Source organism: Sceloporus undulatus, chromosome 8 (genome assembly GCF_019175285.1).
Source record: "Sceloporus undulatus isolate JIND9_A2432 ecotype Alabama chromosome 8, SceUnd_v1.1, whole genome shotgun sequence".
NCBI classification, from domain to species: Eukaryota; Metazoa; Chordata; class Lepidosauria; order Squamata; family Phrynosomatidae; genus Sceloporus; species Sceloporus undulatus.
The window spans coordinates 9,196,556-9,220,919 of NC_056529.1; the positions used below are offsets into that span (position 1 = coordinate 9,196,556).

General features: G+C 43.1%; 2 protein-coding genes and 1 long non-coding RNA gene across 11 annotated transcripts; 2 read left to right on the forward strand and 1 right to left on the reverse strand.

Moving 5' to 3' along the window:
• The first annotated feature begins 361 nt into the window (after nt 1-361).
• GFOD2 (glucose-fructose oxidoreductase domain containing 2) lies at nt 362-7,784 on the forward strand. Of its 6 annotated transcripts, none has more exons than XM_042438276.1 (3): nt 362-435; nt 1,736-2,080; nt 5,312-7,784. In XM_042438276.1, exons 2-3 carry the CDS (start codon nt 1,822-1,824, stop codon nt 6,208-6,210), a joined length of 1,158 nt encoding a protein of 385 aa, XP_042294210.1. In that variant the 5' UTR covers nt 362-435; nt 1,736-1,821; the 3' UTR covers nt 6,211-7,784. The 6 variants fall into 6 exon arrangements, with proteins under 6 accessions (XP_042294210.1, XP_042294211.1, XP_042294212.1 ...); XM_042438277.1 differs by having other exon boundaries at nt 373-472; XM_042438278.1 differs by lacking the exon at nt 362-435 and adding an exon at nt 459-517.
• Nucleotides 7,785-7,900: 116 nt separating this feature from the next.
• On the reverse strand, nt 7,901-10,409 carry LOC121914670. Its single transcript, XR_006100556.1, has 3 exons — nt 10,209-10,409; nt 9,260-9,421; nt 7,901-8,399 (listed from the first exon to the last, which is right to left on the reverse strand). It is a non-coding gene; the product is annotated as an uncharacterized LOC121914670 (long non-coding RNA).
• ENKD1 (enkurin domain containing 1) lies at nt 9,870-23,980 on the forward strand. Of its 4 annotated transcripts, none has more exons than XM_042438273.1 (9): nt 9,870-9,974; nt 16,259-16,432; nt 18,097-18,277; nt 18,681-18,905; nt 19,008-19,180; nt 19,429-19,593; nt 20,377-20,546; nt 21,001-21,137; nt 22,139-23,980. In XM_042438273.1, the coding sequence occupies exons 3-9, from the start codon at nt 18,193-18,195 to the stop codon at nt 22,297-22,299; spliced, it is 1,116 nt and encodes a 371-aa protein (XP_042294207.1). In that variant the 5' UTR covers nt 9,870-9,974; nt 16,259-16,432; nt 18,097-18,192; the 3' UTR covers nt 22,300-23,980. The 4 variants fall into 4 exon arrangements, with proteins under 4 accessions (XP_042294207.1, XP_042294208.1, XP_042294204.1 ...); XM_042438272.1 differs by lacking the exon at nt 9,870-9,974 and adding an exon at nt 15,135-15,222; XM_042438274.1 differs by lacking the exons at nt 9,870-9,974; nt 16,259-16,432 and adding an exon at nt 13,641-13,731.
• Nucleotides 23,981-24,364: the final 384 nt, after the last annotated feature.

Below are 24,364 nucleotides of genomic sequence, written 5' to 3' on the forward strand. Positions count from 1 at the left end.
CGGGACTCCACAGTTTTTGGTTTTGACAATGCTCAACTTGTGTGAGGAGGAAGAGGGTTGTTTCCTTTTGTTTTTAGCTACGTTCCTGTCAGGAATGAGAGAGAAAGAGAGGGGGGAAAAAGGGCCTGCGGCGCCTTTAAAGAAAGAAACCGGGCAAAAAATGGCGTCTGTGGCGCTGCTTTTCCCTTATGCACATGCGCGGACTCGAATTTTAAAAAGTGCAAAGGGATTGGGAAAAGAAGGGCGACTCAGGCGAGAGGGAGTTTGCGCGTGCGCAGAGGGAAGAGGCAGGGAGGGGGGCGTCAGGTTCGAGGGAGGCGCGCGCGCACGCGGGGGAGGAGCCCGAGGGAGAGGGGGCGGGGCGCACCCTCGAACCCGACGGCTGTTCTTTTTCCCCTCACAGTCTTCCTCAGTCGCTGAGGCGGGAAGCCAAAGGTACGAAAGAGGAGGCCTTCCTGAGGCGAAAACGACCGTAAGGGAGCGAGTAGTAGGGCCCCGAAGAAGGGGTGCCCCCTGGGTAACATTTCTATGACGACGTGGGCTGCGTTGGGGTGGGGCCGTTTGGCTGCAGCAAACACGCCCAAGGCGGTCCTTTCTTCCTTCTTTCCTTCCTTCCTTCCTTCCTTTCTTCCTTTGGATTGGTCGGGCAGCCCCCTTCTTGAGCCTTTGGCCGTCTGTTGCTCCTGATCGGACAAAAGAGGAGCCTGAGGGTCTTTAACAACTCGTGGGTTTGGTGCAAGGGGACGTTTTGTGGAGGGGCGAGTTGTTCAGGTGAGTGGAGGGTGGTGCGTGTGTTATACACACACACGGATATTTATACACAATATGCATACACACACAGATACACACACACATATATATACACTTACATATGCATACACACACATACATATATATAGATACATATGCATACACACAGCTATACACACATACAGTACAGTATATGTATAAAGTCAAAGGCTGGTTATATAAGTTCAGCATCACACAGCTGTTTGATACACACATATATATACACATACATATATTTACATACATGTACACATACACATGTATTCATACATATGCATACACACACACACACACACATGCTTGTGTGTCAACATATGCCTATTTAGCTCTCTTTAACCTCTCAAGGAGAAGTTAAATCTGATCCTCAGAGCTAAAGGCCATAGCAGCGTGTACAAATACTAGTAATGCACAAGAAGACCATTTGTTCAGAAGAGGTTTGCCATTGCCTTCCCTGAGGCTGAGAGTCTCTCGGTGGGTTTCATGGCCAAACCAGGAATCGAACCTGTGTGAAGCTGAACTTAAATGACCAGCCTTTGACTACTTTTGTGTTATATACTCAACTGTAAGTCGGCCGCACGTATAAGTCGAGGGCAGGTTTTGGGGCCAAAGTTGTGGAGTTTGCTATGTCCCTTGGATAAGTCGAGGGTAAAGCTTGCAACATGCAACAAAGGATCTGAATGATGAAGCCAAGGAAAACAATGCCAAAGAAGCTACAAAGTTATGGCAGGCATAGCTGTGTTGGCTCACATGAAAGGCTGGATGGAGGAGAGAGGAGAGGGAAATCAGTGCTTCCAAGACAGATTGCACTCTTGCCTTTCACCAGGGAAGGGTTCCCTTTTTAATAAGAGTTAAAAACATCTACATGAGTATATACAATAAATATGACTTTTGTAGAGTATGCCAAAGGTGCCTTTTGCTAACGTTTTTCTTCTTCTTCCTGTTTTAGGAACTGGATGAGTTAAGATGCTGAAGAGCCTGGTTTTTATGCCTGAGTCCAGCCCTTGAGAAGTGAACCGAGGGGCCAAACCCAAGATGAAGATGCTTCCCGGCGTGGGGGTCTTTGGGACGGGGAGCTCGGCTCGGATGCTGGTGCCTCTGCTGAGAGCAGAAGGCTTCTCCATTGAGGCTCTCTGGGGGAAAACTGAAGAGGAGGCAAAGCAGCTAGCTGAGGAAATGGACATTTCCTTCTACACAAGTCGGACGGATGATGTTCTGCTGCACCAGGACGTAGATCTGGTTTGCATCAACATCCCCCCACCCCTCACGCGGCAGATTGCAGTGAAGGCTCTAGGTAGTGTCTTCCTCTTGCCAGTAGTTCTGGTGCTAATTGACAGTTCATTTTCTCTCTGCCAGATCCCAGCTGAGAGGTGATGGCTGTGGCTGAATAATTGATACCATAAAATTGAATGCCTCATTTGGAGCATTATCTTTCTTTCATAGAACTGAAGAATGCTAAAATATTAAGTCGTATGTGCTGCTAACATAAATTGGGATCTAAGGTTATTTCTTGCTTTTCTTTTCCTGTTGCCAGTTGATTTTTAATAACTGTGTTCATGAGAGCGGATTTGCTTAGCAATGCAAATGGCGGACAGAAATGTTGGGAAGAAAGGAAAATAAAAATCATTCTTTGATTTATTTTAAACAGCCAGAGATACTGTTAGCGCTGTATTTCAACTGATCTCAAAAAGAGCTAGCTCTTTTTTAGATGTTGAAGGATAGCTTTTGATATATGCTGAGGGGATTTGTGTGTTACTCATTAACCCATGGAAATTAGGGAAAGAAATAACTGTTGGGTACTTGTTGAGGTAGAAAGCAGTCTGACTTCTGAGCCGTGTGATACCTTTCCTTTTTAATACCAAGTATGGCAAGGATTTGAATGTTTTCAGGATCCTGACAAACAGGAAACAGAGAGGTGAAGGGATCTCTTGGGGAAATGTTTACATTCCTCCATAAGGAATGCTGACTCAAGATGGCAGATCTCCAAACAAGAACCGTTTTATAGAGACTGACTTGTTGTTTTTGTTATTGTTGTTGCCTTCAAGCCAAGCGAACCCATCACAGGGTTTTCTCGGGCTGAGAGTGTGTGACTCTCCCAAGGTTACTTCGTGAGTTTTCATGGCCAGGTGAGGATTTGGTAGCAGTTCCTCCTAAAAGCATTGACCTGAAAATACCGGGCTGTTCAACTGTATAGATAAACAAATATTATTTAGTTGTGTGTATGTGTGTTTTTGCCTTCAAGCCATTTCCGATTTATGGTAATTCTAAACCGAATCTATCACAGGATTTTCTTGGTAAGTCTCTTGAGAGGGGGCTTGCCATTGCCCTTCTCTGAGGCCGAGAGGGTGACTTGCCCAGTGTCACCCAGTGGATTTCCATGGCTGAGCCAGGAGTCAAACCCTGGTCTCCAGAGTTGCAGTCTCACATTCAGACTGCTATACCATGGTGGCTTAGTTAGTCTGGCTTTTGGCAATTTAACATATTGTTGCAGAAGGGTCATATGATGAGTGTGTGTGATGTATCTTTATTCTCATTGTTACATTTTAAATACTTTTAATTTGTTTTAAATACGCAGTTTTTAATAGGACAATTTATGTAATTGTTTTAAACCTTTTTGTTATAATTATGGTTATTTAGACAAGGGGAAACAGTGGCCTTAAGGGCCATTGTGGGAATGAGGGTTGCATGAAGCCTCTCTTTTCAGGGTCCCTCAAAACCACTATGTAGCTGTTTTTTATCCTGCTCTTCACCTGCCTGCATGAGCTGACTCTGGCCGCACCATTTTGGGACTGACTGACTGACTGGCAGGAAGAGTTAGAGCATGTGGCGAAGGAGGAGAAGCACCAGCAAAAAGGGGCTTTCACATTTGAGACCCTTAAACTCTGGGACTTGGCTGGCAGATTGAACCTGCACTAATGATCCTACTTTCTTTCATCAGACAGGCTAAGAGAGGAGGTAGCAGAAGGAATAATGTTTGTGTGTGTAAGGGGGGGAGGTAACTTGAAGTTGTGTGGAGAAGGCACGTTTCTGGGGAAGGAAGGAGAGGGGAGTATCCAGGGTCTATTCTTTAAAAGAGTTCTTTGTGTCTCTCAGGCTGAGAACCTTCTTCACTAGGGAGAAGAATGGGAAGCTGGCTGTGTCCCACTCTGCCTCAATGAGGAAGGATTGTGAGGTTGATAATGATCAACGCTTTTATGTTTGCTTGAGTTGTCTGGACCTACTCATGGAATTTGAATTAAAATATCCTCCTTTTGCAGGAGCATCTCCGTTTGCACCCAGTCACCATGAGATCAACAAGCAAGCAGCAGTCAAGCATTGACTGGGAAGCATCTTGTCTATTCCATCTTTTGTTGCAAGGCTGGCATGGGCTTCTCTGTTGCTGCTCAGCAAGCTGCTCAGTTCCTGGTCTCAAGGTGACTGAGTGCAAAGGGAACAACAATTGAGGTTGGTTGTTATGAGTTTGCAGTAGAACATTAAACCTTATACTGTATCAGGAAGTAAGTGTCGGTGGGTGCTAGGATTGTTGCCTCAGTGGAAAGAGGGCAGTAGCCCCCCAAAATTTGAGAAGTACTGATCTACGCTATGAACACACTTTGAGGTCCAGGCTTGCAGAAAGGAGGGGTATAAAATAAATAATATGAACCAAGGATTTTCTGTATCTTGTAATTAGCAGTGTGAGAAGAAGAGCACATATATTATATGTGGCCAAGCACAATTCTGCAAAGCACATTCTCCTGCAAATCTTGATTTTCATTTTGTAAGCATTAATCACTTGTGATACAATAGTGAATATACAGTGGGACTCCCCTGTGGGCAGGCTTCCAGTCTGCAAATTTGACCACCCACAGATCGCCACACCCCATATTTTCCAAGGGAGGTGACATGAATGCCCTCATGCTGAAGCATGCATGTTGACGTTGCTGCCATTGGATAACAGTAGCTTTTCAAGATGTGCCTTCTACTGTACATTAATATTTTTAGACAGAGAGCAGGTTATTCTGATCTTGGGCTTAGCAGTGTGACATTTAAGGCAGTAGTTTAAGGTAAATTAACTTCATTAACTCATTTCCTACATTTTCCAAGACCCAGCAGTCAAGGTGGCTTACAAAAGCGAAAACAGATACAGATTAAAAAGACATATATAAAAATATATAGAAAGTTAAAAAGTAATTTAATGAGCTGTGAAACTGAGTTGGTATTAGTAGAAATCTATTCATCTGTCTCAGTACTATTTTAGTTTTCTGAAAGCTCATAGTTGTTTATTTTATTTTTGTTTATTTGTTTATTTAAACAAAAATCGCTCCGGAAGTTTTCCAGAGTTCTTCCTTCCTTTGTTCTTCTGTGAGTGAAATCAAAACAGATCTACCAGAAAAAATGGAATGAAAGGTTTTTGTCCTTGTTTCTTTATAAATCCCCATGTCTAGTGATGCTGTTGTATTGGTTGATAATGATCCACACCTTTATGTTTGCTTGAGTTGTCTGGACCTACTCATGGAATTTGAATTGAAATATCCTTCTTTTGCAGGTATTGGAAAGAATGTCATCTGTGAGAAAGCTGCCACCTCTGTTGATGCTTTCAGGATGGTCACAGCTGCCAGATATTATCCCAAACTCATGAGTCTTGTAGGCAATGTGCTGAGATTTCTACCAGCTTTTGTCAAAATGAAGCAATTAATAGAAGAACACTATGTGGGCAATGTCCTGGTCTGCGATGTCAGAGTGTACTGGGGGAGCCTTCTCAGCCACAAATACAACTGGATCTGTGATGAATTGATGGGTGGGGGTGGCCTGCATACAATGGGGACTTACATCATAGACCTCCTCACGCACCTGACAAACCGAAAGGCTGAGAAAGTCCATGGCTTGCTGAAAACTTTTGTGAAACAGAACTCTGCCATCAGTGGCATCCGGCATGTCACCAGTGACGACTTTTGCTTTTTCCAGATGCTGATGACAGGAGGCGTATGTAGTACAGTGACTTTGAACTTCAACATGCCTGGGTCGTTTGTTCATGAGGTTATGGTCGTTGGGTCGGCTGGACGCCTTATAGCGCGTGGGACAGATTTGTATGGCCAGAAGAACACTGCTTCCCATGAGGAGATTTTGTTTGCAGATTCTCTGAATGTCCATGCAGGACTTTTAGATAAAGGATTCAAAGACATCCCCCTGTTGTATCTCAAAGGGATGGTATACTTAGTGCAAGCACTTCGTCACTCCTTCCAGGAACAGGAAGACCAGCGAACCTGGGATCCCAAGCCAGTGGCTATGGCAGCTTCTTTTGAAGATGGCCTTTATATGCAAAGTGTAGTAGATGCTATTAAAAAATCCAGCCGGTCTGGGGACTGGGAAATGGTGGAGGTCATGACTGAGGAACCAGATGCCAATCAAAACCTCTGTGAAGCACTACAACGAAATAACCTATAATAGAAAGACTCCTGGAGAGCAGAACCAATTGGAAGGATGAAGAAATCATTAGGATGGATACATTTCATTACTTGTGATGGGTATGGAGGAGGGGGAAGAATGGTCAGTTATATTTGTGGGTAAAACATCCAAACCATTTCGGTTTTTTAATCTAATGTAGAATGTTTTAAGTGTTGTGGATCTATGTGTCATTGGTTATTTTAAAGCTAAACTTACTGAACTGTGTATCATTAAGAAAACTTGAATTGCCCTTTGCACTCAAAATAGCTAAAACAAAAGAGTGGACTCTCTGCCGTTGTGGGCAAGTCAGTCTCCCTTATATGTGTTCTTGCAGGTTGCACACAATGGCATATACTGGTAGAGAAGCATCTGTTTTTTGTAGAAATGCAAGATGTATCTTCTGACATTTCTTGATGAACACTCCCTCCAGGGAATTGTAATGAGACTAACATTAAATTTGGTCTTTAAGATTAGAAGGAACTGATAGCAGCTTCTGTAGTTAGGGCCAGGTTAGGTAGCACACATACTTCTTTTCATACTTTTTCCCATTTGTATAGAAAAGCAGTAGAGGCCTTATTACAACACTTAAAGAAATATGGGAGACTGAATACCCCCATGATTTATGTTCAGTAGCCATGAGCTGTAGTGCTTCTTCCTGTTCCTCACACTGTTACTGTGTGGGAGTGGATAAAGATACCTAGCAGCACTTGGCTCAGAACAAGCTTGGTAGGGAGAGTAGTCAGCATCCTACTGTTAAAATAAGAAAACCTGTCACACATAGTATCTGTTCCTTTGTATGTCAACAGGATGGACACATGAATGACAGCTCCATCTTTCTTATTTGGGTTTCAGTATTAAAATGTTTTAAATTTAAATCCTGCTCTAACTAACAGGTTTTGCCCTCTTTCTAGAAATAGACAAGTGTGCTGTGGAGTTCATGTGCTTCTCGCCCATGCCAGATGTCAGAGTTGGAAGGCTTTTCATACTCCTCTGACACTCTCTCTTACCCTGCACTGAGCTGTCACATTGCACCAGTGGTTGTCTTCTGACATTGGTTGCTTTAGCAGAATGGAAGCCAAACCCACAGACAGTTTTGCTAATCAAATATTTTACAGCTTAGTAATCAAGCTCTCTTTTATGAGGCAGGTATTTAATCTGTCAAGTGATGGAAGATTGGATGGGGAAAAAAGTAGACCATTGCTATCCTCCACTGAGTGCTGGCGAGATAATTGTTAGAGGCAACAACTATTTTAGTGAGGTAAGCAGGTTTAATCAAGACAGAACTTGGAAAAGTTGTTTTTTGGACAGAAACACTCAGAGCTACCCAACTCATGTTCTGAATCAAGCCCTGGATAGTGTTCACTGCCCCTTTTGACTTGTATTCTGTGGGACACGGGGCTGTTTTCAGACAGTTCTTAATGTGCAATGATCAGATCGCACACCTGTTCTTTGCTTGGGTTGAAATTGAGAAAGGTTGCTAACTTTTATATGAAATACGTTGTTTACTTGAATGTTTTTTATGTTTTCCTACTAAGTTTTAATCCTGTGCATTAATATAAAGCATTAATAAGTAACCTCCTGTGTTTGGTTGGAAGTGATGACTTACTGTGGAAGGGAAACCAAGTACAGATAAGAATCAAAAACTGATCAGCTGTTTTCTTGTCCCGGTTTTTCTCTTCTGAGCCTTTGAAGTTATTTTTAAATCTAACAGCTGTATCCTTAATTCCAGCTGCAGATGCTGGTCTTGTACAAGGTCCTTATCTTTTTTTTTGTCCTTTTCTGCAGTTGCTCAGGAACCAGTTGAGCTGGCATTCAATTCCCCTTTCTTTTACAAATGAGACAAAGGCAGACACTGGCTTGACACTTGAATGTAATAAAGAATGCTTAGGGAAATACACTCAGTAGGGATAGAAGGCACATTTAATAAAATAAACAGTATCCAAACATTGTAAAAATGTGAGGAGCTAAGTTAGCTCTGCTGCCCTTAGGCTTATCTCATTGAGTAGCTCCACATCTAAGTGGATGGTGCTATTTGTTCTGTGGTGACAGTGGTGGGACAAGATGAGCTGCACAGACACTGAGCATCTTATCAATGTCTACTTGAGTGGACTTGTCTACCTCTGTTTTCACTGAAGCTCCTGAAGTGGCACTTATTGGACTTCTCAGTTCTTTACCTTTGTCATATGGAACTGCAACAGAAAATTAAAAACTCAGTATGAATCCATCTGTCTCTTGAATTGCTATAGAAAGGCAAGGTGAGCTGTTATTGTGTGTCTTCAAATGGTAGAATGATAGAGTTGGAAGAGACCACAACATCCAGTCCAACCCCTGCCATGCAGGAACTCTCAATCAAAGCACCCTAGCGGATGGCCAGCCAGCCTCAATTTAAAGACCTCCAAATAAGACTCCACCACACTCCAAGGAAATGTGTTCCACTGTCAAATAGTTCCTACTGTCAGGAAGTTCTTCCTAATGTTGAGGTGGAATCTCTCTTCCTATAGCTTGATTTCATTGCTCCAGGTCCTAGTCTCTGGAACAGCAGAAAACAAGCTTGCTCCATCCTCAGTATGACATCCCTTCAAAGATTTAAACAGGGCTATCATGTTACTTGTTAAATTTCTCCAGGCTAAACATAATCAGCTCCCTAAGTCTCTCCTCATAGGGCATGGTTTCCAGACCCATCACCATTTAGTTGCTCTCCTGAGTGAGTGATTTGCTCAAAGATATCGAGTAGGTCTCCATGTCCAAGTGGGGGATTTGAACCCTGGTCTCCCAGAGTTCTAATCCAGCACTCAAACCGCTACACCAGTGCTAGATGACTGGTTCCTTTTTTGACTCTGTCCCACCACTGCCAGTGTGTACTCAGTGCCTTCTGACTGAAAAAGAAAGAAGTCTTGGCACCACCTTATAGTACAAGTTCCTTTGTCTTTTTCTATTTCTCATGGGTCCTTCAAAGCTGAACCCATTATGCCATTCTATCCTCGTGATGATTTAGGATGTGGAGGGAGAAGTGTACTGTTACCCTCCTTGTGGGTTCCCAGCTTGTTACCTATATTTGAAGTTATTCTCAGTTCCAAAGGGCCTGTCTTGTTCTCTAAGGTGGGAGGAACCTCTGTTTGGGGTAGATCACTTTCCTTGTCTGATGGGTTGTTCATCTCTGGATTGTCATAGTTGATGTATTGATACAAAGGCCGCAGGCGCTGAGACTTTCCTAGAAATAAGATGAAGTCAGTTTTCAAAAGCAAGGCAGTCTCTGAATCATATGAGGCTATTGGGATAAATATTATTGTGCCTACTTAAAAGAGGGGCGGGGGGGGAATCCTTTGTCCTTTCCTTTTCTCCATCATAGAAGGTGCTTGAGAACAAGAAATGTCTCCTATCCTGACCCAATCTGCTTTCACTTGACAATTATCCCAACAAACAACAAGTTTTGCAAGGCCATATGATAGCGGAGCAGGAATGGTTTGCCTTTTGAGGAAGAGAGAACTTTGCCCTGTATGCAGCACAAAGTCTCTGGAACCAGAATTCCTCTGCTGAAGATATTTCTGGTAGACCAGGAAAATACAACTACCTGGTTTTGGGAAGCTTTGCAAATGAACTAGGAATTAGAGGCATTTGTGGCAGCCACCCCTCATTTGTCGTGCTGGTTGGGAATGATGGAAGTTTTAATCCAATATATCTAGAGAAGGTCATGTTGGGGAAGCTGCTTTTGGAGATGGGATTGCAAACTACAAGAAATCTCCAGTGCATCCGACACAAACTTGGTAAGATGTTGTGTTTAAACTGCTGCGGTCAATTGCCTGTTTGTGGGTAAAATATGCAGCTCAAAAGGTCTCACTGTCTTTTCTTCATTAGTGCTTTATAGGAACTAGTAGAATCTTTTCATTTTCTACACATCAGTTACAACTCATATTCCCACCCTGGATAAAATACTCTTCCCCATCTCTCCCAGCCCAGGAAGACCTAGCTTGTATCTTTGCATGTTTCTTTCCACTCACTCTCTACACCTGCAGACTCTTGAGGTAGTACACTCCCAGTACTGGCAGATGGAGCCACTAGGATTTCCAGCGTGCTTTTCCTTTTTTTGGATTTCTTGGGCTGCTTTGGTAAGAGTGGAACTTCAGCCTTAGGGACCAATGTCTCCTCCGCCTTTATAGGGAGCTTCTTGAAGTCTGGGTGTTGGAAAATGAGCACATCAGAGTCAGCTCTATGGGATGGAAACAAGACAAGATAGCAGGGATGAGAGGGATGAGAAGCAAGGAGGAAGAGGAGAAGTTGTTCCGGCAAAACTTCTGTGGCCTGTTAAGGACTCTGGGACACCATTTGGATAATGGGAATTGTAGTCCAATCAACTTGTCAAGGGAGAATGGTAATTAGCCATTCCCTCAGAGATGGACCAGAAAAGCTGCTCTTTCCTGCTTTTCCTTTCAAATACTTTTCAGCAGGAAAAAGAACCAGGCAGTTGCAAACAACACATTTGTATTCAAACATTAACATTTGTAGACTTGGAACTCTTGGATTCTCAGTCCACTGATAGGAGCAAGGCCACTCTGCTGCCTGTGGTACAAGACATGATGGTACATTCTTCAATCTTGGAAACATTTATTTTTTGGAATAGCGGTCCTAGCATTCCCTAGCCAAAATGGCTAGTTTTAGAATTCTGGGAACTGTAGTCCAAAAAAGGAACTTTCCTTGGCAAGCTCTGTGCTCTTCCTATTTATATATTGAAGCCAACTGGGCTGAGAGTTGAATAAGACGGGTTGATGGGATAGCATTCTCACTTGAGGGCAAAGACTAGCTTTGAGAATATGGGGCAGGCTGTACAGTATACCACTGACAACTGTCTACCAATAGGAAAAATAGCTGGAGGGATGATTTTAAAGGCTACTGGTTCTCTTCTCCAAAACCTCAGAAACGTTTGCTTTCCTTGAACCACCAGAATGCTTTATCGGTGATGCCAACATATTTAAGAAGCTGTCTTGCTTTGAAGCCAATAGTTGGTCCATTTTGCCACCTCTGCCTGCTTAGTTGTACAGAGGTTTACACCAGTACTGCTAACTGATATCCTTAAACTTGCAAGATGCCAAGACCTGACCTCACTTCTTTTCCCCATGTGTCCTACCACCACAGTGGGAAACATACAGAAATCTCTCATGACCTACTTTGTCATTCTTGCTTTAAAACCGTAAGTTGTAAGCCAAGCCTGGAGCACAGGAACAGATTTCAGATGCTTGACTTCTGGAAAGAGTTCCTGGTGCCGCTGGATCTCTTCCTCATACAACTTGGTGTGGAGGAGAATGCCCTTCCCATCTTCATGCCACTGTAATGGATGAGACAGAACCATTACCATGTGGAGGATGCCAATCGAACAACAAAGAAACTTTTCTGGAACATGGCCACATAGCCCGAAAAACCCACAAAAAACTATGGATGCCGACCATGAAAGCCTTCGACTTTACATTGGAAACTGCAAAGCTTGTATTTGGGTTTACATTGAGATAGCAACAGCCTGGCAGCTTTTGCCACTTTATGGAAGTTCTGCTGGGAACACTTGCATATAATAACTTCTCACAGCGCAAACTACTTTTGCACTTTGAATATAGTTTGCAGCAATGGAAGTAAGCTGATGTCAAGGTGGAGGAGTGGAAGGAGGAAGGAGAAACTGGGATATTTTAAAAGTAGCTGGAAAAGCAGGCAGATCATTAATTGGAGGGTATGATATCTTGCCCTCTCTTCCTTCACATACTCTCTCAGAAATAGTGCTCATCCTTTACCTCCAGTGACTTGATAGTGGAGTTATCCAAAGCTGCAGCCAGTTGGAAAAGGAAGTTCGGAGGTGCTGCCTTCGCTCCAGACTTTTTCTCATTGGGACTCCTTGCAGGGGCAGCCATTGTCTGTGAAAAGGGAAAGATCAGAAATGGTACAAACTAAATGGTTCTTGGATTTTGCATGTCCTGGACAGGCAAGATGACCAGGGCCAGCCAGACCCTCCCTCTGGACAGCACTGTGCTGAGATTTATATTTGTTGCGCAGCAGTTCAGATGAAAAAGACGGAGATCCACTCTGCTTAACTGTTATTGCTTCTATCCAAGGCCTCTGTCGAGATCCAAGCAAGCTCCGGAAAAATGTGATGCAATTAATGGCAACTGCTATTACATTTACTAGAAATGCTATGTAAAACTTCCAAAAGCAGCACCTTTGAATTGAAGTTCAGTTGTCTTCGCTTCTCCTGACTGCATTCCTACCTATTTGCATCTATGCATATTCTGTTGGCCACACAATTTGTTAGCACTATTCTGAATTAAACCACAACAGTCTGCTCCAAGTTTGATCTGGGAATCCTAAGCACAGAAGGCCTGCCACTTTACATATGCTTGATCTGTCAAGGCTAAACAGTTTCTCCTTTGTACAGATTTTTCCTTAACAGATGTGCCTCCTCTCTTTCAACTGAACTACTTTTGTTGGGAGTTTTACCCAGTATTAAGGCAGACAACAGGGTTACTGCTTGTCTCATCGCATCCTGTTGTTGAGTAAAGAATCCCAAAGAATTTGACAAAACAGTAAAACCTGAGATCCTTACAGCCTTGAAAAATAAAGATGTGTCTCCTCCTCACCATTTCAAAATAGATATATAGATAGCTCTACAGTAGTTGAAAGTTTGTGGAGTTACAGTGGTGAATAGGATGAAAATAGTACATATATAGAAACATGCCTCATTAGCACTGTTTTCTTTGTCTGATGCTGTTTTACAAAGACATCATCAGTGGGAACATAACATGCAATAGGAACATCTCTCTTTCCTAATCACAAAGAGATAAAATATCTGAAATATACAGACATATCTTAAAATATCTAGAAGCATAGATGACTAAACTAAGACTGTTGTATTTTGGACCTATCATGAGCAATGTTTGATAGGGCGGGAGGCAGTAGGAAAAGGGGGAGACCACATTACAGGTGGATTGATTTTTAAAAAGGAAGCCATGGGCCTGAGTTTGCAAGACTGACCAGGATAGTTGATGACCAGGGATGTGGAGGTTTCCCATTCATAAGGTCACTGTATGCCAAAAGTCAGCTTGACGGCAAATAACAAGAACAATTTTAAAACAAGTAGAGAGATCTTGTAGCCCCTTTGAAACTAGTTGAATGAAATTGGCAGCAAGAGCTTTCCTAGACTTCAGTCTACCGTTCCAGGTACATCTGAGGAAGTAGTGATACAGTATCTACGAAAGCTCATGCAGCCCATTTCTTTCTTTCAGTGAGTCTCAAAGGGGCTACAAGATCTCTCTACGTACTGATACTACAGACTAACACACAGCTATATCTTTGAATGTTAAAATATGCTAGTGGGATAGAAAACAATTTCCCAGCTTATACACAGGGGCCCTGTAGCGATCTCTAAAAAGACCTGCAGTTCCTCCTAATAACAACCTGGAGCTGGCATTCTTATCAAAGAGTGGAGTTAAGGAAAGGATGTGATCTCTACCAAGGCTGTGGCAGTCTGCCTAGACTGAAGCATAGGTAAGGTCTCCCAGGGAAGTAGAGCCTGGTCTATCTGGTAGTAGTGATTGGTAGGCCCTATAGCTATTGCTCTGCCATCCCTTACTACCAGTTGCTAGGCTACACAAGGACTACAGCATTCTGGCCACTCCGCTGGTGGTTGGTAGGCCAGACAGAAGTGATGGTGCAGTACAACATTGTTGTCACTGTATCCTGTATGACATAACTTCACTTCTAGCTATAGCATAGGGACCAAGGGTATATCATGGGGAGGATAGCGTAACCCAAATAAAAAGTCTGTCTGTTGTGAACTTTTCCTGCAATCCCCAAATTTCTAACACAGCAGTTGTTGTGAACTTTTCCTGCAATCTCCAGGTTTCTAATATAGCAGTTGTCCGTTTAGAAAAACAATTTAAGCATCAAAGAAAAGGATATGGTAGAATACTACAATACCCCAGCACTGAAAGACAAGGCCTCAGGGCATCTATTTAATTGGGGATCCATTGTTTGCTGGGAAAACCCCTGACCCTGGGTGGCTCTTGATTTTGGTGTTTTTCAGGACCGGTAGCCAAACCTTGTTTACTTTAAGGGTTTCTTCTTTCCTGTTGAAGTTGTCCAAGTGTTTGTGGGCTTCAATGGCTTCCCTGTGCATTCTGGCCTCATGTTGGCATGGTAAAGATTTTCAGTTTTTTCAAAGAGCATTTTATGCCCAGGATGGCGCATAACGTGTTCTTCTACCACTGATTTTTCCAGCTGACCCAATCTGCAGTGCCTCTCCTGTTCCTTGATTTGTAACACTGCTTTCCTCCTGTTTAGTGTGTAACGCCTTGCTTGCCTGAAGAAGAAGCCATTGAGCTTTGAAAGCTTGCAACAAGCATATTGTGCATTTGGGTTGGCCAATAAAGGTATCACTGTTTAAAGCTGGAGGCTTTCATGGCTGGTACCCAGAATATCTCTGAAGATGCCAAAGCCACAGATGTTGGCAAAACATCAGGAATAAAGTCTTCTAGAACAAGACCTCAAAGGCCGAAAAGCCCACAAAAAAACTATGCATCACTGTTTGGTGGGACTCTGTTTTAATTTGCTAAATGGCCAACACATCTACCCCTGCATGTTAATTATGAATTCTGTTCATCCTACACTCATATAATCACTTGTTTGTTTGTTTGTTTGTCCTTTTTACAGCTATAAAATCCTGTAACTTATACACAAATATTTTGATTATTTAAAAAAAAATTATGATTTTTGCACCTCAACAGAATTTACAGATAAATGTCAAGAAATAGTTTTTCCCTTCAGGACAGAGAGAGGGGAAAACTACATTTCCCAAGTGGCTTTGCTCCACTTCCGGCTTTGCAACCGGAAGTGTCGGTTGCTTAGAGACGGGAGGCGGGGAGAATCAAACTGCCTGAGCCTCTCTGGCTGTGCCTTTCTCCCTTGAGAGCCTCTTGCTGGGAAGAGAGGCCTGGGGCCAGGAGCCAGTGGATGATAGGCCTTGCAGTCCTTCAAGGGGTGAGGGGGGGCTACATCTTTCCCAGCCGTCTTTTAGACTGGGTTTAATGGTCTTAATGGGAGGAGGCTTTATTTAACTGGAAGGGGTTGGGATTAGATTGTGTTTTTAACCAGTGGTCCCCAAACTACTCTTTTAAGGGATTGTGGACTACAGCTCCCAGAATCCCAAGCTATTGGGATGGCTGAGGCTTCTGGGAACTGAAGTCCAAAATCTCTTAAAGGGCACAGTTTGGGGACTACTGTAAATTTAACATTTAACTTTGTAGTGTTTTAATTAGGTTGTTTTAATTGTCTTGTTTAAAAAAATGCTTGTTTTAATGCATTTTTAGATTGGGAGAAAGGCAGCATAGAAATTAAACAAACAAACAAACCACGTTGCTGCACTTCCCTTTTATAGTGCTACTATTCCACTTTAACTGCTCTGGCTGCCTCCTGTTGCATTCTGGGGTTGGTAGTTCAGTGAGGCCTAAGAGCTTTCTGACTGAGCATTCTAAATCCCCTTCCTTACACTGCAAATCCCAGAATGCAACAGTTAAAGTGGAATAGCAGTGCTATAAGAGTAATCTGTCTGATTTAAAGTGTCACTTAATAAGTTGTTGTCATTGTGTTCACAGTGAGGTGTACCTCCAATGGATTGGATCAGTGATTCCCACACTTTGGTCCACCAGATGTTGGACTTCAGCCCCCAGAGTTCCTGTCTTTGGGCCAAGTTGTCAGGGGCTTCTGGGAGCTGAAGTCCAAAACACCTCTTAACCTTTTCTTCTCCAGGCTAAACATCCCCAGCTCCCCAAGTCACTCCTCAAAGGGCATGGTTTCCAGACCCTTCACCATTTGGTCACCTTTCTTTGGACACAGTCTGTTCCATTCTTACTGTATTGTACAGAGGGGCTCAATTGGGTTCTTTTAATATTCCCATTGCTTTAGCAACTGGCTAACACTTGAAAAATTTATCACGATTGCCCTCTTTCAGGTGGCCTTAGGCTTTCCAGGTCTGTCCTAGATCCGATCTCAGAATTCTCCTTTCCTTCTCTTTCAGATCTTTGCCGTTACCTGATTGTAATGCAAGCATTAAAAGGCAGGGAAAGTGGGGAAAAAGAAGAAGAAATGTAGCAGCACCTTTAAGATGAACTGTTCTTATATTTTTGCATGAGCTTTTGTGGATATAAACTCGCTTCTTTGGATGCCGTACTGAGTGGTATTAAGGCCTCAGGTATAAAGCATATTTATTCAGTTGTGGGAGTCGGATAGAACGTAGACTAGAGTTAGCTTACAGTTGTACACCGCTTAGAGACTGCTTAGGTGGTATGATGAAGTGGTATATAAATTAAGCTGCTGTTGCTATTGCTAGAACACAAAAAAGGCAAGCAGTCTTCCTGCAGCTTGTTTTGTACTTGGCTCTTAACAGCCGTTTGCCCTCCAAGCTAACAGAATAAACAGCTCTGTATTCAGGCCTGGAGTGAGGCCAAGAGTGCCCTGCTAAGTGCTTTATCTTGTTTGCTTGTTCTTTTCTTCTTTTTAAAACAGAGGTGTGAGGATGGCATTTGACCTATCGATTGGACAAACTTGGCTCTGCTTTACTCTTTACAATAAATGCTTCTGGTTTAGCCTTGGACTCAAGCCATCCCTCCTCTAAAAACCAGCGACAGTCTACCTGTGTTATCCTACCTGAGGCAGTGTAGGATGAGTGATGCTTAAAATGCACTTTAAGAATATCTTGATAAAGCTTGAGCGGGGAGGAAAGGTGTTTGTTCTTGCTGCCTCTGTGTCTGCTTGGTTGCGCTGGCAGATTTTATGATGTCTGATGGCACTGGAGCCATGACAGCTGCACCTGTCTGTTGCAGGCACAGTTCCAGGGCTTTGTGTACAGCTTTGCCTTGTGGGGAAATGAGTGTGCTGTTGCCTTTTTTAATACACATGGAAAATGGTGGAAAAGTTATTGTAGGGCAGTTCAAGTTTCCTAAGGCTTCAGCCTTTGCTAAGGAAGCAAAGAATATTTAAATATCAAAAAATATCAAAGCCAAGCCTGTTCAGGTCTAGCTTTAAATCAGCAGACTTGTCCTTGTCTAACTATGCTTTCCTAAGAACTGAGACTGACTCAAAAACAACACAAGTAGCAGTTTAAACAAAAGTTTACTAATGGCTTTAATCAACATATGCATAGAGGCCATATCCTAACCTAGCTAATGAAGAGTTCAGGTAAAGAAGAAATCTTTATTTCACCATCTTTCCAATGAAAATTCTAAGAACAGATGCTTTTAAGGTTGCTTGTTTTCCTTCATCCCTCCTCATCTTCTTTTCCCTTTGTGCCATGCTCTTTCTATCAGGGCTCAACAGAAAGTAGAACTGGACTAGTGCTTTGGGTGATTTGCAGTAGATTCAGTTGCTTAACAATAACAGCAACAAGATATCTGCTTTTTACCATCCCAATCTTAAATTATAGTGTTGAGATAAATAAAGCTTGGGGTAGCAGCATGAAGATGGATTTCTGCATGGATGGACTATTAGCTGAGTTATGTTCTGATATTCAAACAAATTTCTTCTAAGTTTTAGTGTACGTCTTTGGTATCAGGCTACAGTTACTGGATCTCACAGTGCTAGTAGAAAGGAGAACATGGCCTAGAAGCCTGCGGTCTTCCCACTTATATAGTCAGCCTATGGCTTTTCTCTTATAAAAATCAATGAGTGAGGTCTTGTTCTCAGCAAAGAAGCTCAAGAACCATTATGTCATTGATTGTCTCTGGACCAGACGCTTTCTCACCTATGGCCAAGCCTTGCAACCCTGATGTCCAGAGTCATAGTCCAGCACTCAAACCACTGCACCACATTGACTCTTGAAGGGGATACAAATGCTTAAAATTATCCTTTTCTTTATAGCATCTTCCCAGCTGTCATTGCTATAGAAGGAGGAGAAGTTCTGCTGCAAAGACCTACATAAGAGAATTCTGGCAATTTTTGGTTGCTGAGATTGCAATGTCAGAGGGGCCCTCCAGGATCACAGGACCAATTCCCCCAGACCCCACTCTGTGTCCGGATTACTATATGCGCCCTCTGTCAGGTGAGTGTGCTGCATGTTTGCCGAGTTATTATGTGTCATGGGAGATAGTACATTGGGTGGGGGCACATGCTAGGGTATGCTGGGCCAGAGCTAAAAGTGGGCAGGTTCAATCCCCTTCTTAACTCTTATCCCCCTGCCTGCTTTCTGCTCAGTGGACAGCTGGAGAAGTGCGTGTGTCTTCAAGTTGTCCGCTGACTTTTGGCAGCCCCATGAACTTCATAGGGTTTTCTTAGGCAAGGGATATTCAGAGGTGGTCTTAGTTCCTTCCATGAAATATAGCTTCCAGGAAGCTAACTGAGTGGGAGGCTGCCAGTGAATACCAGGTGAAGGTGTAAGGGATTGAATTTTGGACTTTTTGCAGACAAAGCAAGAACTTGACACAGAATTCTCTTTTTATGCTTAGCCAGAGGGAGGCTGGAAGGGAACTCTCTGAAGCTAGACCTGCTCCCTGGCCCCATTCCTCCAGAGTACAGCCTTTACCCTACGTGTCACAGTGCTCGTCTCTTCCACCCTCCTCCACGAATTAAACCCAATGCCAAGGAAATTCTGGAGATAGGCCAGAAGGGCACGGTGGGTGCTTTGCTGCATCTGGATGGAGTCTCCTTCTGTCAGGAGTGGACACGAAGATGTAAGTTTGGGGAGGCTATTTGAGGAATGGCTGCCAGTCTACTGATCCCAGCAGATCAGGGTTGCATGTAAGCTGCTATACTTCATTCCTCTCATTGCACAGGCAGAGATCACAAGGACTATGAGAAGGAGAATCTGAAGCGCATGAGGGAGATTCAGAGGAAGTGTCGAGAGAAGGAGCAGGCTAGGGAGCTCAACCAGCCCAAGCCTGTGAAAGCCCTCTGGAAGTCCCAGAAGTATGAGAATGTGGAGTCCAAAGTGAAGGCCCGGTTGCAGGTAGTGCTCAGCCTGCTGTGTCCCTTGTTTGTTCTCCCCAACTTAGTTGCAGTTGCATGAAGCAACACACCTTATCAGTGACACTCAGTGGCCCAGTTTAAAGAAACTTAAGTTGATAATCAATTATTCAGGAGTAAACTGAGTTGAGCTTAATTCACTGAGGGCATTAGTGTTTTAGTTGGGACCTTTTCCTGCTCATGCATTAATTTTTTGTCTCATACCCACTTTTCTCTTTTTGACTACTTCAGGAGGGTCCTATTCATCCAAATCCAGAAGCACAAAAGTATCTGAGAGCGTATTCTCGCTGTGGCACAGGATTTCACCCACGTAGGTCAATGTCGCCAAACCGTACCCAGTCAAGGGCAACAGTTGATACAGCAGCTGCACCAGAAGCACAAAACAACAGTACCAAGGTGTGTGAAGCTGGATGGATGGGGGTGAAATGCTGCTTATATTCACCAGTGTTGGTGTCATTTGTTTTGTGCTTCCTGTTCTTCATAAATGGCTGGTGCTCTAGCAGATCCTAGCTGCTTTTCTAAGAATGCAACAACCAATGGAAATCTATGACGGGGTGAACAGGCCTTGAGGGTTGTGGAATCTCTTTTTGTTTTATGCTAGAACTCCCAAGATCCAAACACATGGTGTCAGGAGCAAAACAGTGGCTCAGGAAGAAGAATTGCAGAACAAGGTGCCCTGATCACTTGCTAACACAGGCGGTCTGTCCTGCACCCCCATACCAGCATCAAAGCTTGAACTTCAATTCTTTCATGCACATATTTACTTCTGTTTCTCTCCCCATCCCCAAGTTTTCTGGATTTCTGGGGCATTGTGTAGGTGAAAGAAAGTAAGACTTGTTTTTGTTGCAGATAATGTAATTTATTGAATCAGGAACACTCTGATCTTTTGCAAATCAGCTAGAGAATGTTAGCTTATATATTTATTGATTTAGTTACGTCCATATCACATCTTTCTTCCAAGGATCTCAGGGCGGTATACTTGTGAGATAGATAAGGTTAACAACTAGTTCAGGGTTTATGAGGTTTATGGCCAAGTGGACGTATGAACCCAGGTCTTCCAGGTCCTAGTTCAGTGGTCTGTCTTCTGAGCCAATCCAGCTCTTTGGAAAAGCATTGTCTCCAGACTCTCAGCATCAGAATCTTGCTGCCTTCTAGCTTTGTGCTTTTCTCTTATTTCAGGTCCAGGAAAGCAGCAAAGAGGTGGACTTTGTCAGCCACAATGCCCAGAATGCTAAACGAGCTCAGATGCGGCGTTCACGCTCTTTACAGTCGCTGACTGAATTGCTGGAGCAGAAGCGTAAGGAGCAGGAAGAATACAATATCAAGCAGAAGGGCCATGTCCCACGCTAGTATGTATTAAAACCCTTTCCCAGTGAAGAAGTAGCTGGAAGGAGGGAAGCCCCTTCCCCCCAAAAAAATTAGGTGACAGGTACTGAGAGAGAAGGGAAATACAGTGGGCCCTTGGTATCCACTGGGGTTTGGTTCCAAGACCTCTGCTCTCCATGGATACCAAAATCTATGGATGCTCAAGACCCATTAAAAATAACAGCATAGTAAAATTGTATCCCTTATATAAAATGGCAAAACCAAGGTAGACAGAGTATCATAGTGTCTGTTGCTGCCTCCAGCTCCCCTCCTAACAGCTTAGTGCTTGTTGTACACTATCTGCTTTGCAGAATCCCGAGCAGAGAAGGTAAAATCCATACCCTGTTCCTTTCATTACTTTCTAGGATGCCATTCCCTGTTACCTTTCTCTGCCTTGCTCTCCATGTCCCTGATGATGTTTTTTCCCCTTATGATTAGCCTGATTGAGAGGAAAGAGCACTGGCGCAAGGAGGCAGAAGAGCGCCAGCGCAACATGCCTGACCCAGCTATGCCTCCAGGCCATGCCATGATGCCAGAGAACCAGCGGCTGGAAACACTCAACAACCTGAAACAGAGTAAGATGGTCTGGAAGTTGAACACACCAAGCTGCTTCTGTGTCTGTCAGGTTGTCTCTGGATAGGTATCTGATCTGCAGATTCTTGAGCAGTGGTCTTCCCCAACCCTGAAAGACCTTGTTAGGTCTGTAGAACTGGAGACAAAGATTTCTGTGGGGATGGGACTCTTGTTTCTGTCCTACTGCTACTCGGTTCCTTTGGTGCCCTTGACCATTAATCTGGAGCAGGAGGTACCTTGCAACTAAGTACAATGGGGCCACCCATGGCATCTGTAGGGGTTGTGGATGTTCAATTGATTAATTGCTTAGTCATTTTAATTATTAAACCAGTGTCCCTAGTTAACTGGACAACATATTTTTAATATTTTAAAACTGCATACAAATCATGAATGGCAGATGCTACCTTGGAAAGAGGCATTTCCTATTTTCTCTTGTACAGGGGCTGAGGAATGTTTTCCCCTTCAGGGCTCTTGTTATATTATATAAGCACAGTTAATCGCTTACAATACTAAGAAGATTGTGCAATTGCATGGAAAGGTAAGCCAAAGAGCTAGAGACCTCTGCAGAATCCTGCCTGATCATAAATAAGACTCATTCGTGCTTTCTTGGCTCCTCCTACTGCAGCAGGGGTGAGAATCATCTAGCTTTCCAGTATTCTTGGACTGCAACTCCTATCAGACCTAGCCAGCACAACTACTGATGGTGAATGCTGGGAGTTAAGACTCCAACAACATCTGGATGGCCACATGATACGCACCCCTGCACTAGAACAACTGGCTAAATTAACCAGATGTAAGAAACAATGATTTTGGCTTATTGGACCATTTAGGATTGCCAACCAGGTTTGTACCTGGCTTACTTGGGAATTTCCTCATGGTAAACCATGGATTTTGCAGCAACTTGGCTTCCTTTTTTGTGTGAATGCATCTGATGAATCAATACAGATTGAACACTGTCTGAATTATAACCTGCCTACTTCCTTCTCTCTTCCTTCTGCCTTAGGCCAAAAGCAGCTCCTGAAAGACCTTTTGCTGCTTCCAGTGCGAGTTGACACTCTGAGCGTCCAAAACCGACGTCTTGCTCTGGAGAAGAAGCTGTCACAGATTGAGGAGGCACTCAAGATATTCTCCCGGTCCAAAGTCTTCATTAAGCTGGATTCTTAGTTGGAAGCAGACGGTGCTCCCTTTCCCATTCTCTTTTTCTGGACTGTAAGGAAGAACAACAACAAAAGATGGCCAGCTACATTGGGGAACCCTCCACCCTATCTATATATGGGGTGGGCAAAGTTAAGGATGACAGGAGCTGTAGCAAAACGATATCTGAAAAGCCACAGATTCCACATCCGTGGCCCCATAGCTGTCTGCTTCGTACTTTACAAGCAAATGGGCTAGATTTTAAAAAACTTGCAGGGGAGTGATATGGAGAAGGGGGAGAGAAGATGTCCATGTTCCTAGGAGTGTGACTTGTAAAACCCTGGTAGCCACAGGTTGAATGCTTGACAGTGGCAGTTTCAATGAGTGCTAAGACAAATCAGAGCCAGTACCAGAGGAAGCGATCACCTGCATCATAGGAACTCTTAATCTTTCTGTGAGGTAGTGCAGGAAAAGCCACAGACATCTGATTGACAAACAGCTGAAACTTAGAGGAGTGTGTGCAATTATAACATAAGTGAATGGATGGTTTTAAAGCAGATTTTTTTTAATAAACATTTGTCACAGGACAGAAGCCGAAACCCTATGCACTTTCACAAGCATTTGTGTAGTGTAAATTTTAATAGATGCTTAGTGCATGTAACAATTATATTTAGTTTGGTTGGTAACTGCTACGTGTGTTAACACAAATGACATGTCTTGCATTGATACAGTTCATTGATACAGCGTATGCTTGGCCTGCAGGGGAATGGCATGCAGTCCATGGCACCCCATAGTGCTGCTGGGTAGTTTCACTTTGGAGTTAAATCTTATGTGTAATTCTTCAGACAATTATATGGTAAAGCCCTTTGGTTCATTCTGCTGCATGTGGCCTCCCAAGTATGCACCCCAAAATATTACCTTAAAGGTAATCAGGTGGGGAAAAGATGTTGCTCAAGATCTAAGAAGGGGCCACTGCCTGGCAAGAGTGAAGAATGCAGATGGACAAAGACTCTTAATATGTGCAGTTTCCCACATTACATCTCAAAATATGCACATTTTCTTCCTTGGTGAAAACTAATGTCCAGTCTTTCCTTAAGGAAATGACTTATCCAACACTAAAAACTGGTGGGGGGGACAGAAAAAATGTTGACATTTGTACCTGGATAATGTGAGATGGTGTCATGTCAAGACATTGATGCATGAACTGTGTTAAGTGTGGGCTTATCAGATTTGTCCAAGCTGCATTTCTCTACCACCATCAGATGGAGGAGTGGCAGGGCTTATGTATTTCTTTGCCTTGGCTTTTCTTTTCATCCGACAGTGCTGAGAGAGAACGATAAGCTCCACTCCCTTCTCATTTTGCACAGGGCAGTTAATCTAAATATCATTGAGCTGATTTACAAAATCATTCTTCATCTACCGCAAAAGCAGGAGAACTCCTGCATGCAAAATGTGTGGTTTCTTCTTTTTGCTGAAACGTCAAAACCAACAAAATACCCAAATGCAAAAGGAATGCAGAGAAGAAAATTGCTTAACGTAGGTTTTTTTCTTTCTTTCAGTACTATAACTTACTATGTGGTTCACATTCCTCCTACACATGAGCTTTCCTAGACTTGAGTCTACTTCCTCAGATGTATATAGTGGAGTGAAAACCAGGGACACACACACACATATGCCATTGGTATGTGAGAATGTCAATTCAAATTCAAAATCCTTTTGTGTATGGAAATGAAGAAGCAATGAATTTGAATCGACATTCTCACATACCAATGACATATATATGTCTGTCCCTGGTTTCCACTCCACTATATGCATCTGAGGAAGTAGTGGTATCTATGAAAGCTCATGTTGCCAAGTTCTTTCTTTCAGTTAGTCTCAAAAGTGCTACAAGATCTCTCTGCGTACTGATTCTACAGACTAACATGGCTATATCTTTGAATTCTACAGCAAACTTTAGGTGTGTTTAGTTTGGTGCCTCACACAACAAACCCCATTCGAATGTATCCAAATACATTCAAATTTGGGGATAATGAAAGAATTTTGAAATTTCACATGCACTATGTTCCCTGTGACAAGTATCCTATCCTTCTCTTGT

What these genes read in the sequence shown, in the direction of transcription:
- GFOD2 (XM_042438276.1), top strand. Translation starts at nt 1,822, where the DNA reads ATGAAGATGCTTCCCGGCGTGGGGGTCTTTGGGACGGGGAGCTCGGCT. An exon ending in GATTGCAGTGAAGGCTCTAG is followed by an intron (nt 2,081 to 5,311) that starts GTAGTGTCTTCC and finishes CTTCTTTTGCAG; the next exon opens with GTATTGGAAAGAATGTCATC.
- ENKD1 (XM_042438270.1), top strand. Translation starts at nt 15,196, where the DNA reads ATGATAGGCCTTGCAGTCCTTCAAGGG. An exon ending in CTATATGCGCCCTCTGTCAG is followed by an intron (nt 18,278 to 18,680) that starts GTGAGTGTGCTG and finishes TTTTATGCTTAG; the next exon opens with CCAGAGGGAGGCTGGAAGGG. An exon ending in TCAGGAGTGGACACGAAGAT is followed by an intron (nt 18,906 to 19,007) that starts GTAAGTTTGGGG and finishes CTCATTGCACAG; the next exon opens with GCAGAGATCACAAGGACTAT.